Source organism: Anopheles moucheti, chromosome 2 (genome assembly GCF_943734755.1).
Source record: "Anopheles moucheti chromosome 2, idAnoMoucSN_F20_07, whole genome shotgun sequence".
Lineage (NCBI taxonomy): Eukaryota > Metazoa > Arthropoda > Insecta > Diptera > Culicidae > Anopheles > Anopheles moucheti.
In genome coordinates this window covers 17,844,039-17,863,451 of record NC_069140.1, presented here as the reverse complement: position 1 = coordinate 17,863,451, position 19,413 = coordinate 17,844,039, and the positions used below count along the sequence as shown (strand labels likewise).

At 51.0% G+C, this 19,413-nt stretch overlaps 1 protein-coding gene across 8 annotated transcripts in view; it reads right to left on the bottom strand.

The window, feature by feature from the left end:
* Positions 1–11,793: 11,793 nt before the first annotated feature.
* Positions 11,794–19,413, bottom strand: part of LOC128299182 (protein groucho) — a 186,864-nt gene continuing 179,244 nt past the window's right edge. For 4 of the 8 annotated variants that reach the window (XM_053035055.1, XM_053035058.1, XM_053035059.1 and 1 more), the window contains 9 exons: positions 17,563–17,766; positions 17,387–17,488; positions 15,852–15,908; positions 14,379–14,558; positions 14,042–14,286; positions 13,698–13,947; positions 13,177–13,600; positions 12,912–13,111; positions 11,794–12,817 (listed from right to left, as the gene is read on the bottom strand). In XM_053035055.1, coding sequence (XP_052891015.1) covers positions 12,710–12,817; positions 12,912–13,111; positions 13,177–13,600; positions 13,698–13,947; positions 14,042–14,286; positions 14,379–14,558; positions 15,852–15,908; positions 17,387–17,488; positions 17,563–17,766 — 1,770 coding nt within the window. In that variant the 3' untranslated portion in view covers positions 11,794–12,709. The remainder of the gene's footprint in view (positions 12,818–12,911; positions 13,112–13,176; positions 13,601–13,697; positions 13,948–14,041; positions 14,287–14,378; positions 14,559–15,851; positions 15,909–17,386; positions 17,489–17,562; positions 17,767–19,413) is intronic. The other 4 variants (XM_053035056.1, XM_053035060.1, XM_053035062.1 and 1 more) reach the window with 4 other exon arrangements.

The window sequence follows — 19,413 nt, the reverse complement described above, 5'->3', positions numbered from 1 at the left end:
GGACAAGATGGCGGACAAGATGGCGGACACAAGATGGCGGCCAAGATGGCGGACAAGCTGACGGCCAAGATGGCGGACACAAGATGACGGCCAAGATGGCGGACAAGATGGCGGACTCAAGATGGCGGCCAAGATGGCGGCCAAGATGGCGGACAAGATGGCGGACTCAAGATGGCGGCCAAGATGGCGGACAAGATGGCGGACAAGATAGCGGCCAAGATGGCGGACACAAGATGGTGGCAAAGATGGCGGCCAAGATGGCGGACAAGATGGCGGCCAAGATGGCGGACACAAGATGGCGGACAAGATGGCGGACAAGATGGCGGCCAAGATGGCGGACAAGATGGCGGACAAGATGGCGGACACAAGATGGCGGCCATGATGGCGGACAAGATGGCGGCCAAGATGGCGGACAAGATGGCGGACACAAGATGGCGGCCAAGATGGCGGACAAGATGGCGGACAAGATGGCGGACAAGATGGCGGCCAAGATGGCGGACAAGATGGCGGCCAAGATGGCGAACAAGATGGCGGCCAAGATGGCGGACACAAGATGGCGGACAAGATGGCGGACACAAGATGGCGGACAAGATGGCGGACAAGATGGCGGACAAGATGGCGGACAAGATGGCGGCCAAGATGGCGGACAAGATGGCGGACAAGATGGCGGACACAAGATGGCGGCCAAGATGGCGGACAAGATGGCGGACACAAGATGGCGGCCAAGATGGCGGACAAGATGGCGGCCAAGATGGCGGCCAAGATGGCGGACAAGATGGCGGACAAGATGGCGGACACAAGATGGCGGCCAAGATGGCGGACAAGCTGACGGCCAAGATGGCGGACACAAGATGACGGCCAAGATGGCGGACAAGATGGCGGACTCAAGATGGCGGCCAAGATGGCGGCCAAGATGGCGGACAAGATGGCGGACAAGATGGCGGACAAGATGGAGGACAAGATGGCGGACACAAGATGGCGGCCAAGATAGCGGACAAGATGGCGGCCAAGATGGCGGCCAAGATGGCGGACAAGATGGCGGACAAGATGGCGGCCAAGATGGCGGACACAAGATGGCGGCCAAGATGGCGGCCAAGATGGCGGCCAAGATGGCGGACAAGATGGCGGACAAGATGGCGGACAAGATGGCGGACAAGATGGCGGCCAAGATGGCGGACAAGATGGCGGACAAGATGGCGGACAAGATGGCGGACAAGATGGCGGACAAGATGGCGGACAAGATGGCGGCCAAGATGGCGGACACAAGATGGCGGCCAAGATGGCGGCCAAGATGGCGGACAAGATGGCGGACAAGATGGCGGACACAAGATGGCGGCCAAGATGGCGGACAAGATGGCGGACAAGATGGCGGACAAGATGGCGGACAAGATGGCGGCCAAGATGGCGGCCAAGATGGCGGACACAAGATGGCGGCCAAGATGGCGGCCAAGATGGCGGACAAGATGGCGGACAAGATGGCGGCCAAGATGGCGGACAAGATGGCGGACAAGATGGCGGCCAAGATGGCGGACACAAGATGGCGGCCAAGATGGCGGCCAAGATGGCGGACAAGATGGCGGACAAGATGGCGGACAAGATGGCGGACAAGATGGCGGCCAAGATGGCGGACAAGATGGCGGACAAGATGGCGGCCAAGATGGCGGACACAAGATGGCGGCCAAGATGGCGGCCAAGATGGCGGACAAGATGGCGGACAAGATGGCGGACAAGATGGCGGACAAGATGGCGGCCAAGATGGCGGACAAGATGGCGGACAAGATGGCGGCCAAGATGGCGGACAAGATGGCGGACAAGATGGCGGACAAGATGGCGGACAAGATGGCGGACAAGATGGCGGACAAGATGGCGGCCAAGATGGCGGACACAAGATGGCGGCCAAGATGGCGGCCAAGATGGCGGACAAGATGGCGGACAAGATGGCGGACACAAGATGGCGGCCAAGATGGCGGACAAGATGGCGGACAAGATGGCGGACAAGATGGCGGACAAGATGGCGGACAAGATGGCGGCCAAGATGGCGGCCAAGATGGCGGACACAAGATGGCGGCCAAGATGGCGGCCAAGATGGCGGACAAGATGGCGGACAAGATGGCGGCCAAGATGGCGGACAAGATGGCGGACAAGATGGCGGCCAAGATGGCGGACACAAGATGGCGGCCAAGATGGCGGCCAAGATGGCGGACAAGATGGCGGACAAGATGGCGGACAAGATGGCGGACAAGATGGCGGACAAGATGGCGGACAAGATGGCGGCCAAGATGGCGGACACAAGATGGCGGCCAAGATGGCGGCCAAGATGGCGGACAAGATGGCGGACAAGATGGCGGACACAAGATGGCGGCCAAGATGGCGGACAAGATGGCGGACAAGATGGCGGACAAGATGGCGGACAAGATGGCGGACAAGATGGCGGCCAAGATGGCGGCCAAGATGGCGGCCAAGATGGCGAACACAAGATGGCGGACAAGATGGCGGACAAGATGGCGGCCAAGATGGCGGCCAAGATGGCGGCCAAGATGGCGGCCAAGATGGCGGACAAGATGGCGGACAAGATGACGGACAAGATGGCGGACAAGATGGCGGACAAGATGGCGGACACAAGATGGCGGCCAAGATGGCGGACAAGCTGACGGCCAAGATGGCGGACACAAGATGACGGCCAAGATGGCGGACAAGATGGCGGACTCAAGATGGCGGCCAAGATGGCGGCCAAGATGGCGGACAAGATGACGGACTCAAGATGGCGGCCAAGATGGCGGACAAGATGGCGGACAAGATAGCGGCCAAGATGGCGGACACAAGATGGTGGCAAAGATGGCGGCCAAGATGGCGGACAAGATGGCGGCCAAGATGGCGGACACAAGATGGCGGACAAGATGGCGGACAAGATGGCGGCCAAGATGGCGGACAAGATGGCGGACAAGATGGCGGACACAAGATGGCGGCCATGATGGCGGACAAGATGGCGGCCAAGATGGCGGACAAGATGGCGGACACAAGATGGCGGCCAAGATGGCGGACAAGATGGCGGACAAGATGGCGGACAAGATGGCGGCCAAGATGGCGGACAAGATGGCGGCCAAGATGGCGAACAAGATGGCGGCCAAGATGGCGGACACAAGATGGCGGACAAGATGGCGGACACAAGATGGCGGCCAAGATGGCGGACAAGATGGCGGACAAGATGGCGGACAAGATGGCGGACACAAGATGGCGGCCAAGATGGCGGACAAGATGGCGGACAAGATGGCGGACACAAGATGGCGGCCAAGATGGCGGACAAGATGGCGGACACAAGATGGCGGCCAAGATGGCGGACAAGATGGCGGCCAAGATGGCGGCCAAGATGGCGGACAAGATGGCGGACAAGATGGCGGACACAAGATGGCGGCCAAGATGGCGGACAAGCTGACGGCCAAGATGGCGGACACAAGATGACGGCCAAGATGGCGGACAAGATGGCGGACTCAAGATGGCGGCCAAGATGGCGGCCAAGATGGAGGACAAGATGGCGGACACAAGATGGCGGACAAGATAGCGGACAAGATGGCGGACAAGATGGCGGCCAAGATGGCGGACAAGATGGCGGACAAGATGGCGGCCAAGATGGCGGACACAAGATGGCGGCCAAGATGGCGGACACAAGATGGCGGACAAGATGGCGGACAAGATGGCGGACACAAGATGGCGGCCAAGATGGCGGACAAGATGGCGGACAAGATGGCGGACAAGATGGCGGACAAGATGGCGGACAAGATGGCGGCCAAGATGGCGGCCAAGATGGCGGCCAAGATGGCGAACACAAGATGGCGGACAAGATGGCGGACAAGATGGCGGCCAAGATGGCGGCCAAGATGGCGGCCAAGATGGCGGCCAAGATGGCGGACAAGATGGCGGACAAGATGACGGACAAGATGGCGGACAAGATGGCGGACAAGATGGCGGACACAAGATGGCGGCCAAGATGGCGGACAAGCTGACGGCCAAGATGGCGGACACAAGATGACGGCCAAGATGGCGGACAAGATGGCGGACTCAAGATGGCGGCCAAGATGGCGGCCAAGATGGCGGACAAGATGGCGGACTCAAGATGGCGGCCAAGATGGCGGACAAGATGGCGGACAAGATAGCGGCCAAGATGGCGGACACAAGATGGTGGCAAAGATGGCGGCCAAGATGGCGGACAAGATGGCGGCCAAGATGGCGGACACAAGATGGCGGACAAGATGGCGGACAAGATGGCGGCCAAGATGGCGGACAAGATGGCGGACAAGATGGCGGACACAAGATGGCGGCCATGATGGCGGACAAGATGGCGGCCAAGATGGCGGACAAGATGGCGGCCAAGATGGCGGACAAGATGGCGGACAAGATGGCGGACAAGATGGCGGACACAAGATGGCGGCCAAGATGGCGGACAAGATGGCGGCCAAGATGGCGGACACAAGATGGCGGACAAGATGGCGGACAAGATGGCGGACACAAGATGGTGGCAAAGATGGCGGCCAAGATGGCGGACAAGATGGCGGACAAGATGGCGGCCAAGATGGCGGCCAAGATGGCGGACAAGATGGCGGACAAGATGGCGGACAAGATGGCGGCCAAGATGGCGGACAAGATGGCGGCCAAGATGGCGGACACAAGATGGCGGCCATGATGGCGGACAAGATGGCGGCCAAGATGGCGGACAAGATGGCGGCCAAGATGGCGGACAAGATGGCGGACAAGATGGCGGACACAAGATGGCGGCCAAGATGGCGGACAAGATGGCGGCCAAGATGGCGGACACAAGATGGCGGACAAGATGGCGGACAAGATGGCAGACAAGATGGCGGACAAGATGGCGGACACAAGATGGCGGCTAAGATGGCGGACAAGATGGCGGACAAGATGGCGGACAAGATGGCGGACACAAGATGGCGGCCAAGATGGCGGACAAGATGGCGGCCAAGATGGCGGACACAAGATGGCGGCCAAGATGGCGGACAAGATGGCGGACAAGATGGCGGATAATATGGCGGACAAGATGGCGGCCAAGATGGCGGACACAAGATGGCGGCTAATATGGCGGCCAAAATGGCGGACACAAGATGGCGGACACAAGATGGCGGACAAGATGGCGGACAAGATGGAGGACAAGATGGCGGACAAGATGGCGGACACAAGATGGCGGCCAAGATAGCGGACAAGATGGCGGACAAGATGGCGGCCAAGATGGCGGACAAGATGGCGGACAAGATGGCGGCCAAGATGGCGGACACAAGATGGCGGACACAAGATGGCGGACAAGATGGCGGACACAAGATGGCGGCCAAGATGGCGGACAAGATGGCGGACAAGATGGCGGACAAGATGGCGGACAAGATGGCGGCCAAGATGGCGGACAAGATGGCGGCCAAGATGGCGGACACAAGATGGCGGACAAGATGGCGGACAAAATGGCGGCCAAGATGGCGGACAAGATGGCGGACAAGATGGCGGCCAAGATGGCGGCCAAGATGGCGGCCAAGATGGCGGACAAGATGGCGGACACAAAATGGCGGCCAAGATGGCGGACAAGATGGCGGCCAAGATGGCGGACAAGATGGCGGACAAGATGGCGGCCAAGATGGCGGCCAAGATGGCGGACACAAGATGGCGGCCAAGATGGCGGACACAAGATGGCGGACAAGATGGCGGACAAGATGGTGGACAAGATGGCGGACACAAGATGGCGGCCAAGATGGCGGACAAGATGGCGGACAAGATGGCGGACAAGATAGCAGCCAAGATGGCGGATAAGATGGCGGCCAAGATGGCGGACAAGATGGCGGACAAGATAGCGGCCAAGATGGCGGACACAAGATGGCGGCCAAGATGGCGGACAAGATGGCGGACAAGATGGCGGACACAAGATGGCGGCCAAGATGGCGGACTCAAGATGGCGGACACAAGATGGCGGCAAAGATGGCGGACAATATGGCGGACAAGATGGCGGCCAAGATGGCGGACAAGATGGCGGACAAGATGGCGGACAAGATGGCGGCCAAGATGGCGGCCAAGATGGCGGCCAAGATGGCGGCCAAGATGACGGACACAAGATGGCGGCCAAGATGGCGGACACAAGATGGCGGCCAAGATAGGCGGACAAGATGGCGGACAAGATGGCGGACAAGTTGGCGGACAAGATGGCGGCCAAGATGGCGGACAAGATGGCGGACAAGATGGCGGACAAGATGGCGGACAAGATGGCGGACACAAGATGGCGGCAAAGATGTCGGCCAAGATGGCGGACAAGATGACGGCCAAGATGGCGGCCAAGATGGCGGACACAAGATGGCGGCTAATATGGCGGCCAAGATGGCGGACACAAGGTGGCGGACACAAGATGGCGGACAAGATGGCGGACAAGATGGAGGACAAGATGGCGGACAAGATGGCGGACACAAGATGGCGGCCAAGATAGCGGACAAGATGGCGGACAAGATGGCGGCCAAGATGGCGGACAAGATGGCGGACAAGATGGCGGCCAAGATGGCGGACACAAGATGGCGGACAAGATGGCGGACAAGATGGCGGACACAAGATGGCGGACAAGATGGCGGACAAGATGGCGGACAAGATGGCGGACAAGATGGCGGCCAAGATGGCGGACAAGATGGCGGCCAAGATGGCGGACACAAGATGGCGGACAAGATGGCGGACAAGATGGCGGCCAAGATGGCGGACAAGATGGCGGACAAGATGGCGGCCAAGATGGCGGCCAAGATGGCGGACAAGATGGCGGACACAAAATGGCGGCCAAGATAGCGGACAAGATGGCGGCCAAGATGGCGGACAAGATGGCGGACAAGATGGCGGCCAAGATGGCGGCCAAGATGGCGGACAAGATGGCGGACACAAGATGGCGGCCAAGATGGCGGACACAAGATGGCGGACAAGATGGCGGACAAAATGGTGGACAAGATGGCGGACACAAGATGGCGGCCAAGATGGCGGACAAGATGGCGGACAAGATGGCGGACAAGATGGCGGCCAAGATGGCGGCCAAGATGGCGGACAAGATGGCGGACAAGATGGCGGACACAAGATGGCGGCCAAGATGGCGGCCAAGATGGCGGACAAGATGGAGGACAAGATGGCGGACAAGATGACGGCCAAGATGGCGGACACAAGATGGCGGACAAGATGGCTGACAAGATGGCGGCCAAGATGGCGGACAAGATGGCGGACAAGATGGCGGCCAAGATGGCGGCCAAGATGGCGGACAAGATGGCGGACAAGATGGCGGACAAGATGGCGGCCAAGATGGCGGCCAAGATGGCGGCCAAGATGGCGGACAAGATGGAGGACAAGATGGCGGACAAGATGGCGGCCAAGATGACGGACACAAGATGGCGGACAAGATGGCGGACAAGATGGCGGACAAGATGGCGGCCAAGATGGCGACCACGATGGCGGCCAAGATGGCGGACAAGATGGCGGACAAAATGGCGGACAAGATGGCGGACAAGATGGCGGACAAGATGGCGGCCAAGATGGCGGACAAGATGGCGGCCAAGATGGCGGACAAGATGGCGGACACAAGATGGCGGCCAAGATGGCGGACAAGATGGCGGACACAAGAAGGCGGCCAAGATGGTGGACAAGATGGCGGACACAAGATGGCGGCCAAGATGGCGGACAAGATGGCGGACACAAGATGTCGGCCAAGATGGCGGACAAGATGGCGGACAAGAAGGCGGCCAAGATGGTGGACAAGATGGCGGCCAAGATGGTGGACAAGATGGCGAAGTGGTGACCCGTGGGAGATAAGTTGGTGATCATTGGGAGGTGGGTGGTGATCCGTGGGAGGTGGGTGGTGACCCGAGAGATTTGGGTGGTGACCCGTGGGAGGTGTGTGGTGACCCGTGGGAGGTGGATGGCGACCCGTGGTAGGTGGGTGGAGATACTTCCCATTTCATCCATCTCACTTGCACTTGGTATGTGCGTCTATCGTGAAGCGCCGGGAAGTGAGCAATGGAGGGGGAAGGGGGAAAAGGGGAAAAGAAGATGTCACCTCTTGAAAAACATGTTCTCCTGGTATCGGAAATCTGAAAACAATTGTGTTCGCGGCTACGGTATAGTGGTTTTCACAGTTGACCAGCTGATTTGGTCATTGGACAAATTTGTCAACATTTTGTCAACTCTCGTGGCCCTGCAACTAATGGATCAAAGAATGCTATAAAACATAATCAATTGTTGAAATAGTTCAGTAGGTAGAAGCACACCACAAAATCAACCGTTAATTTTTGTTCATCGCCTAAAACATCGACGTGAGCGAATGATCATGGAGGTAGTCTTTCAACACAAAAACTTGTCCTAGCCTTTTAGTTATGATATGCTAAAAGCTATGCAAATCTTACCGACTGTGCATAACACAAATTATTATTATTATATAAAATTTGCGTTGTTTGTTTAATGGGATACAATGTTAAACAATCCACTAAATAATAAATAAACAAAAAAATCGAAATTCACAACTTAGTAACTCGCTCATTCTGTATTGCAAAATGTATGACAGCCTGACTACCCCTCACAATGCATCAGAGAATGAGCGATCTCCCGCCAGGATATGCAATATATACGCTGGTCAATACCTGGTATACGTGAAAGGAGGCAAAGGCGCAGCTCATCGCGAACAGACATGCGTTCATACGTATGACTGAACATCCGAGTTAGGAGATTGCGTGTGATAAATACCTGCTGCAGGATAAACAATAGCGATTAAGTTCACCACCAAATGCTAGTGCTTGAGTGTTTTGTTAAGTTAAGTTAAGATCGAAGAAGTATAACTGATTGTTGCATGACGAATCTCCCGAAAGCACAGCGAGCGAACCAATTCGATGGCAAAGTGCTCCTTGGATGCTGTAGTTGTAAATTCCACCACGTACAGCTTCTCGAAGTTGGCGCACGTATGATTGTAGCTCCATTTAGAAGAGTACAGGTACAGTGGTAACTGATGTTGGTGGTGCTTAGGGACGGCCCAGCCTCGGATCAAACGGTAGGCGGAGTAGGCCTTCTTAATCCGCTTTTCGCCTTGTTTCATTTTAAGTCCTCTCAATGTCCCCCTTCTCAATGTCCCAAACGGTGCATTCGATCGTTTTTGGCCTCCAAGGGGATTGATCCTCCACTGCTCTCCTGGTATCAGAGATTGAAAACCTGGTCATTTTTGGCGAGTTTTCTGGCTCGATTGACACGGAAAATCCATCCCCCTTCATTGGATTCTCTACTGGTATCAGAGCTTGAAAAACTGGTCATTTTTGGCGCGTTTTCTGGCTCGATGGACACGAAAAAAGCATCCTCCTGCGTTGGATGCTCTCCTGGTATTAGAGCTTGAAAATCTGGTCATTTTTGGAGCGTTTTTTGGCTCGATTGACACGGAAAATCCATCCCCCTTCATTGGATTCTCTACTGGTATCAGGAGCTTGAAAAACTTGTCATTTTTGGCGAGTTTTCTGGCTCGATTGACACGGAAAATCCATCCCCCTTCATTGGATTCTCTACTGGTATCAGAGCTTGAAAAACTGGTCATTTTTGGCGCGTTTTCTGGCTCGATGGACACGAAAAAAGCATCCTCCTGCGTTGGATGCTCTCCTGGTATTAGAGCTTGAAAATCTGGTCATTTTTGGAGCGTTTTTTGGCTCGATTGACACGGAAAATCCATCCCCCTTCATTGGATTCTCTACTGGTATCAGGAGCTTGAAAAACTTGTCATTTTTGGCGAGTTTTCTGTCTCGATTGACACGGAAAAAGCATACTCCTGCATTGGATGCTCTCCTGGTATCAGGAGCTTGAAAAACTTGTCATTTTTGGCGAGTTTTCTGTCTCGATTGACACGGAAAAAGCATACTCCTGCGTTGGATGCTTTACTGGTATCGGAGCTTGAAAAACTTGTCATGTTTGGCAAGTTTTTTGGTTCAATCGACACGGAAAATGCTTCTAGTAGCTCATAATGAACAATCCACAAATTATTCCTCTTAATGTGCAACACCATTTGATGCTAATGTATTCCTGTTGTTAGTTTGGAACGGGTTTTTTTTATGAGACCATGGAGATCACATGATAATCTCTTTCGATACGATCGACAGAAAAGGTATCACGGAGATCACACGATGTTCTCTTTAGAAAAGATCGACTAAAATGTACCCTGCAGTACCTAGTTGAGTATAAGAATGTTAGCACTTTTGAAATGTACTTACCATTTTCTTTACATAGCCCTTGTAAAGAATCTTACGCAGCAGGATTCTTTCGCATACGGAAATACATAAAGTAAAACCGCCGTGACAAAAAACGCTCTAGAGACACACTTGGTAATAGTTTTCGTTTTCCATTTCTAAAAATATTCATTATGTTTTACGGCCATCATCATCATCATCAAACCGTCTGCCGTTCTGCCTTCACAGTGCGCTTCTTCTTTCTACAGCATTCGCTGCTAACTTCGCTATACGCTATATTCATCATCCAAGAGCAATCGAAAGGGTTCGGGGTTAGCTGCTCGTGTGGTCGGCATAGAACCAAGCTTAGAAGAGTTTTGCAAACATTGCCCCCCGCCCCCCCCACACACACACACACACACACTACCATTGCACGTTCCGGTGTGGTCATTAAGACAGAGAGAGATAAAAAGGAATTAATACGTTAAATCGGGGCACACTAAAATGCCATTAATCCGTAAATGCTGCAAACGTTTAATTGCTCCCATCGCTTAATTGCATCCACGACGATCGATGTATGATCACTCGCATTCTAGGCTGTGTTTTTAGCTTTGTAATTGAATGTTTCTCGACTTTGCATTGTTTGGTTCTACAAAATTCGTGCATGGAAAAGTTTGGACCGAAAGAAATCTTTTTAACGATCTGTTTGTTACTTTAATGTTCATTCTTCTGCATTTCATGTAACTGTCTGACAACAAAAAATATCTCTCAATTATAAATATATAACTCAACCTTCCAGTCTATGCCATCCTCCGCAAAGCAGCAGCAGTGTTAAGTGAGCAACCTGTTTTCCATCTGCCTTCAATATACTCAACTCGCTCGGTGTTTTGTTTTAATTCCCTCGATAACTAAACAAATAACAGAAAACAACCACGAACCGTGAAGCACTTTGCATTTGCTTTTAACTCTTCTTTTCTTTTTGGAGCAGCTGGAACTCCTGTTTGGTGTTGTGTATGGGGTGGGAATCATCATCATTACTGGCTGCTGTTGTAGCTCTTTCTCATCTTTTTCCGTTCGTCCCCGACCACGCTAATCCATGTGTGTCTGTTTGACGGGCTTTACTCATTAGCTTTCTGCAGCGATAGGGTGTTTGCGTGAGATCGAGAAAGAGATACAGTCAGACCCCATCATCATTTCGCTTTACATCAATCCTGTTGGCTGAAACCGCTGAAAATGCGCGCGCTCAAAGGGCTAAAACAAAAACAATACTGTACACCAGAGCCGTTTAGATGAATCGGTTAATAGGTGCAAAAATGTATGGTTCTTCGCTACTAAGCAACTGATTTGTTTCGCCTATATGTGCAACATCATCACCCTTTTTGTCCTATTATACACAGTTTCCACCCCCGTTTGGGTGAAGTTTTTCTTCCTTTACATTTTTTTACGTTTTTGTTGCTGTCGCTTGTTTGTTTGGTTTGTTCCTTTCAGCCACTTCACGTTACACACTCCTGTTTGACACACTGTTGGGATGAGTTTTTAGCTTTGTTTCTCCTTGTGGTATGATGTAGTTCTCAGTTTTATTTTCTTGTTGCTGATGCTTGCGCCTGCTTTTGGTTATAATATATTTTTCGCTAGCTTTCTGCTACTGAACCCGATTTCAAATCCACACGTTTACTCTTTAACAATAGACAATGCTTAGGCGTTTTTCGTGAATCCTTTTACCTTCTGCTCATTTTGATGCACAGCTCCGTGCATCCACATCCATTCGAAGCAGTAGGTCTGTGTAAATTGTGTTTTTTCTTCCCTTCCTCCTTCTACCTCATCTTTTGTCAATGGTTTCGACCTATGGTTTTTGTTTGTTTGTTATTTTTCTTCTCGATTGCTATAGTAGTTCTTCTTTCATTTTTCACCCACTTTTTGCTACCTACCGCACTTAGTCACACGCTTAAGTTACTTAATATTTACTTTGTGATTCTGCGCTTCTGAGCTTACACGCTACTGTTATACACAAGCACACCCACACACGCACACTCGCGCTTACATGTATGTACATCCTTTCGCACACATCCACACGTAACATGTGCAACCACACACACACACACACACGCGCGTTTCACATATTATTACAGGATTAGAAATCTAAAAAACAAATAATTAACTGAGATATAAGCGACACACCTCTGCAAGAGGGGTCAACACTATCGAACGGATCCTTTCTTTTTCCGCTTCTTTGTGTGTGTGTGTGTTTGTGTGTTGTTATGTGGTGTTGTGTGGTCTTTACTTTGTACATAGCAGTTTGATTTCATGCTTGAATGTATCATTTCAATGTCTCAATCATTACTTCTTCGGGGTTTGGGTTTTCCGTTCACACGAGGCCGTTCTGTCGACGTTTTAAGTCACTTAATGTGGGTTATGCTGTGTGCGCTCTTGTGTTTATCGCGACGAGCCTAAACAAAAACCCATCCACATTGAGTCGCACATTATGACGCGGTCGCATGATGTTCTAACCGGTTTTAGTAGATCACCTCGTACACTGTTGCTTTCTTATCACCGGACCCGGTCACAATGTACTTATCATCGGTCGAAATATCACAACTTAGTACTGATGAGGTTTCCTTTGACTAGTTGTGAAGAAAGATAAAGAATATGTAGTATATTATTAGGCAAGGTTTGGGGGGGAGGGGGGGGGGGGCAAAATCAGCGCAAGAAACGTACCTGGAAAATGCTAGCACCGTACGGTGTACGCCACGCGTTCAGCAGATTATCCTTGCCGGTCGACACGAACCATTTGCCGCAGGCGGCAAACCTCAACGAAAGGACACAGCTTTCGTGCAAATGCAGCTGATATTTGTCCTGTTTCGTCGCGTGCAGTACCTCGACGTGTGAATTTTCCATACCAACCGCTAACCATTCGCCTGCGAATTAAATGGAGATTCCGATGAGTAACTTACTTCCGGTGGGAATGCACCAAACAACTTACCCGTTGGACAGTAGCCGAGGGAGAAGATTTGTGAGCTAAAGTCATGCTGCTGCAGTTGACGACCCTCTCGCAAATCCCAGGATCGTACCGTGTTGTCCAACCCGCCGGTCCACAGCCGCGATCCGTCCGGGCTGATGTCGATACAGGACGCACCATCCGTGTGGCCCTGGAACTGTCGCACCAGCGTCTGGTTGTGCAGATCCCACACGGCAATGTTGCCATCGCTGCAGCACGAAAAGCACACCTTCGAGTCGGGACTGATGGCGAGCGCGTAACAGGCCGGTGCGGCCGACGTTAGTTCGGCCTTTATCCTTGGCGTCGGACTCGCCAGATCCCAGATCGAGAGGTTCGAAGCTTCACCGCCGACGATCAGTGTGCGGCCGTCCGGGAGCAGCTTCACGGAGCGAATATAGTTGTCTCGCTGCTGCGAATTATAACCAACAAGCCATTAAAGGGACGTCCTGTTTGTCGCATGGGCGCAGCGTGGAAGCAGAAACCGGCGCGAGGGCGAACGCACTTACCAGACAGTCCAGCTGGCTGACCGGACTCTTGTTACCGGGCTGCGATATATCCCACACCTTCACGCATCCCTTACCGCCGGTGTAGACGTACTTGGTCGGGTTGGAGATGGTGACCGCACACACGACCTCACCGTGCGACAGCGTGTTGATTTGGCGGGCATGTCGTGGAATACCGGGTCCCGTTAGGGCATCCGCAGGAAACGGCACGGGCTGCGGGGCACCTTCACCGTTCATGTGGTAAGAGTAGGCACTAGAGAGGGGATTGGGAAAATAAAACACGTGATTGCATACGTGCAGGCGCTTTCGTCGTTCGTCGAAAAGCAAAAGGATATGATTATACTCACGGTTTTCCGCTTGACACGGGTAGCGCAATACCGTTGGTACGTACGTGACCGTGCGGATCGAAAGGCATCGGAGGCCGACCGTACGGATCGGGCGGGGGCCGCGCATACGGATCCGACGGACGCTGATATGGCGAGGGTGGGTAGCCGGCGGCTGGTGAAGGTACTACGGCTTTCGGGACACCGGGTGTGGACGAGTTGGGCGTGGGAACACGGGCCTTCGCTCCGGGTGTTCCTGGTTTATCGAGCTGCAAAGGATAAGGAGACGGTTTTTTTGTTAGAGAAACCTTGCCAGCAGTACACTTTTCGAGGTTTTCCGTGGTGGGGATCGATGTCTTACATCTTTCGTTTTGAGGCTGGGCGTCGATCGGGATGAACTCGAACCAGAACGGGACGGTGGTCGATCGTTGGCACCCTTCATGCTGCTCGACCCGGCCTTATCGCTACCGTTCAGTCCGATACTGTCCCGATCGCCACGATCCGACTGATGATCACCGTTCGGTCGGGGTGAAGGTGAACCCTGCAGGAAACGGAAACGAAAGGAAATGTGTGAAGCAGGTTAGTGCCGTGGGTATTACACACGTTATGCTGTCTAACGATGATCATCTAAGCACATTCTCTACTGTACTCTTAGTGGGGCAACGCCTTGGGTTAAGAAAGGATCACACAATCGCAACGGTGGGACAATAACAGCAACATGAACAGCAACAAATACACATAACGAGAAGGGGAAGAAAAGGATCTTACACGATCCTCTACGAGCAACACAACAAAGGAAGAAACATACGACAACAACGGGCAGGGAAGTATGTGATGTGTTTGTGTGTGATTGTGCGTACATAAAAGAGGTTATTACGAATACATAAGCGTTACGATTCTGTCGATCGTGACAGCACCAACAAGCTAAACTAAAATACGAATCACAATGCCAATGAATACTTGATTAATACAAACTAAGCTTACGAATAAACAGAAGCATCTAACGTAAGTCGAACTTTGGATAATGGCGAATGGAAACATGAATTCGAATGGGGCACTAAAATACAGGGTTTTCAAATTTAAGTGAAAAAATTTCGACTCTTTATGGATTCTTTTCAAATTGAAGTGGAACGATGTAGTGCCGAATGTGCAAATTTCAACAATTCCATTAGAAAGCTTTCTCCACTGACACATTATGTCATATCTGAAAGATTTATGAATTGAAAAGTTCTTTGCACAGATTTGATTTCTGCTGTCAAAATCTCAAGAAAGATGGAAAGCTCTGGGATCTATCTGTTACATACTACAATTTCAACTTGAAAAGAAGCAGGAAACGGTTAAAACTTTATCACTCTAACTAAAAAAACCCTCCTAATGAACTGAAAGCAAGCAGCAAAATGAATAACCTAAAGCTAAACTAAAAAGGGGATACACAGTTTGTTGGTCTGTGGCACCATCAAACGCAATGGGTACACACGCACGCACAGCGTTGGTTGTGGTGGTGGTGGTGGCGGTAGTGATGGTGATAGAGGAATGTAGAGCAACCAGGACTTCTCCAGGACACTATGGCTTCTGTTCAACCGATCAACCAATTGTTCTACTATAATTTGCTTTTGGTTTTTTTTTCAAACTTTGCATGTGGGTGTGTGCTTAATGCTTTGCCCATGCTTTTTTTTTTCTTTGCCAAATTTCGCAATAGCAAGAAGGCAACGAATCTCTACAGCAAGATGCTGTGTGCAAACGTACACACACACGCGCACGCCCACGCACACATACATACACACGCGACACACACACACACACACACACACGCACACACACATACAACCCTTACCGTTTCGTTCGCGACGTCCACCACTAAATCCTGATCACTTTTCTCACCATCACTTTCCTGCAAAACAATAGGGCAACTGTTCAATACACGAATTCAACAGAGAGCTTTGAGTTTGATTGTTTTGTGAAGAGGGAGGAGATGTGCAAACGCAAATGGGAACGGTCGAGCGACGGTATGTATGGGACACCATGAGCAACGGTGAACAACGGAAATTAAGCCACTACTGGGTACTGTTGGGTACACTAACCGGCACTAATGAGGCGAATGTTAATCATTAATGTTTGCACAAAAACAAAACACAACAAACGAGCTGCTTGAAGATATTTTGCGATATTTTAGCGATAAAACTTTAGCACACAGTGAGGGGTGGCAATGTTCGGTACGATCTGTTAACCACTGAGATATTGAAATATTCCACGAGAAGCGCCGAACCGAAGAAAGCAGCTAACAATGTTAATTTTAAAAGGTGATTTATATAGATAGACTAGAATAGATCGCAACTAAAAATACTAATACCAAGAACAACATGATCTCTTGCATGTCGGGTATAGAATATGCCATAAGAAATGGACTGATTAGATTTGAATTACTAATTTGTAACAGTTCGGGGCGTCACAGCACCACCTAAAGATGATGATCCCACAGTAATAAAGTACCAGCAAACGATGGACTTTGTCGTACGGTAGTGTCAATCAACACTATTTGCAGCTGATCAGCAAGCAAGTAAACTCCCAGACATTTTTGGGGAATTTTCTTGTTTCGAGTGGTGAAGGATATGATTGTATCTAAGGGTAAGGTTATAGGAGCGGCCCGGTGGCATGATGGTAGCGGAGCCGATCTTAACACGAACGGACCGGACCAAATCCCATCCGGACCTATCCCCCGTAGCAAGGACCGACTATCCGGCTACTTGGTAAAAAAAAATCGATACGGCCAGGCCATTCTAACCAAAAAAAAGGGTAAGGTTATCGAAGATCCCCAACTCTTCTAAAGGGACTTGGAAGCTAAGGATAAAACTTATAAGCGCTAACCACTACACAAAGGATCTGATCCAATAGTTACGAGATCAACATAGAGAGAGAGAGAGAGATAATTGATCGCACAGGTCAACGAAAAATCTAAAGCAATTGCAAACATTTTGCTTTCCGGTGACCTTTACTAAGGTTGGTTCGGGCTAGCTGGCGTGAGATATTTTCCTGAACGCTTCATAAATACAGAAAGCAAGCAAACTTTAGGCAAATTTTGATATATTTAATAGTTTGCCCCTTAAAATAAGTCCACTTTGAATTAATTAGTTAATTGTCATATCTATCCGTGTTATCCTTCAAGGGCATGTATCGAAGTAACAGCTAACTTTGCAAATCAAATGCAAAAAGTGAAGGAAAGAACAACGTAAGCAAACAGAGGAACAAAAGAAAAAAACAAACAAAAAAAAACATACGCCCAAACGCATTCACGCCCTGTTGCCATTCAGACATGATGGGAAGGTGGAAAAACGAAAACACAACACCCAAATCGGGCGTGCCAGAACTTACGTGGTTAAGTTTTTCCTCTTTCCGCCGCTTGGCCTCACCGTCCAGCTCGAGTGGTGACCGTGGCCGATACTTTTCCCGATCCGCTGGCGATACCGAGTTGCGCTGCAAATAGACACGACATCGATCAGTTAATATTGGACGCATTCCGTTAATAAACCACCCATTTCACCACTTACCATACGCTCCTCGGCGGACGGACCACCGAGCGGTACCTTCAAATCTTCCCGGTGCAGATCGGGCGGTGCCTTGAGCATGCTTTGGGGTGCACCGTGTGGCAAACCCATCGGGCCACCGAACGCCGTCAGTGGACCGGCGAGTGCACCCAGGCCCGGTATCGGTTGGGGCGGTCCGCCAGGTATCTGCTGGGCGTGAATCTGCTGCTGCGAATTGGACGCGAACGAACCCGGTCGTGGAAGGGTGGTGGTGGTGGTTGCAGATCCGATTGTTCCGTTCGGTTCCAAGGCGATTCAAAAACAAAAAAAAAGCCACAACAACAACAAGGTCGGAAAAAGGAAAGAAAACAGGGAAAAGAAAACAGAAAAACAATTAGTTTATTTTTTTCCAAAATCGATAGCAAATAGCGGGTGTGTATCATGTCGCGTGTCAAGAGTGTGGGGTTGTTGTAGAAACAATGATAAAATGTAATTAACGATTCGCGAAATTGGAATGGAGAAACATAAAAAAAGTGAGATGGAAACGAAACTAATCGAAACGAAAAACGAGGCAAAAAACTGATTCGACGTTTTGTATTAAAAGCACACAACACAACATGTTCGTGGGATGGTGAAACAATTGAGTGATGCGAATTATGCGTAGTAACGAGTACATGAGAAGCCCCTATCAAGTGTCAAGTGTTGATAGCATGCACAATTGTTTATCACACATACACACACACAGTACATATAACATAGTGACATGGACATGCATGTGGGGAAGGGTGGGTGGCGTGAGGGAAAGCGGAAGGAGTGTTTGGAGAGATTCATGTCGGTCGGGTAGTAATTACGATATTTGAGTGATTTAATTAAATTGTTATAATCATTATGTGCGCATTAACGTCAATCGTCCGTGTACATGACCGGGTGTTTTCATCCACCCCCATCAACCCCAATCAATGCCCAACACGGGGAGTTTCGTTCGGTAGGAGAATGTGGCCAAACCGATTATGAATAATGAGACGCCCACTCCCATCCCACACCTGACGATGATCGTGCGATGTGCGGAATGTACGCAAAACTTCACGCAGCAGTGTCCACCAGAGTAATGCACACCGACGTGGAAAGGTGTGAATATAAATATTTATTTTCCCGACAGCCATTCGACGGACACCAAACAGGAACGACGTGGTGCTCTGCTGTGTTTGCCCATAAGTGGCCGTCGTTTTTTTTTGGTTTGATTTTTGGCTTTTATTTTTCCATCCACACACAAAACACAGAAAAAAAGGATCATTAAATCATGTTAAACACAACGGAAGCGTTCGGAGGGCAATCCTCCATTCCATCATTATTGCATGTGCTATGGCGTGAGGGGTCTATTTGCCACAATGAAAATACTCTATAAACAATATTACGCGAAGGAAAGGAAAGCAACAGAGAGAGAGAGAGAGAGTGAGAGCGCTCGTGATGAAAACGTCATTAATGCTGTGGTTTGAATGTGCAGATCGTTCCGTTACCAAAGCCACCGATCAAACCCGATTACATTACAAATTCCGATATTTGTTTGCTTCCCCAATAACCCCATTCTGTCCACCACGGGGAACGAACTCACGCATAATGGTGAGGCAGGTGTGGAATAGTTCACGCAGAATTAACCCATCCACACCCACAATAATGTCCGAACCCGTTTCACGAAAGGTTTTTTTTTCGGTGCGGAGGGCGGCTGCTGCTGCTGCTGCTGCTGTGGTTTGGTTTAGCTCTCACCCATGGCAAAACTTTGCGGTGCACACAGTGCGATATGGCGATAGTTTCCGTGGGGCGAGGCCCTCATTTTACCACCGTCGGTTCGGTGTCTCTGGCAAACAGAGAGTTGCG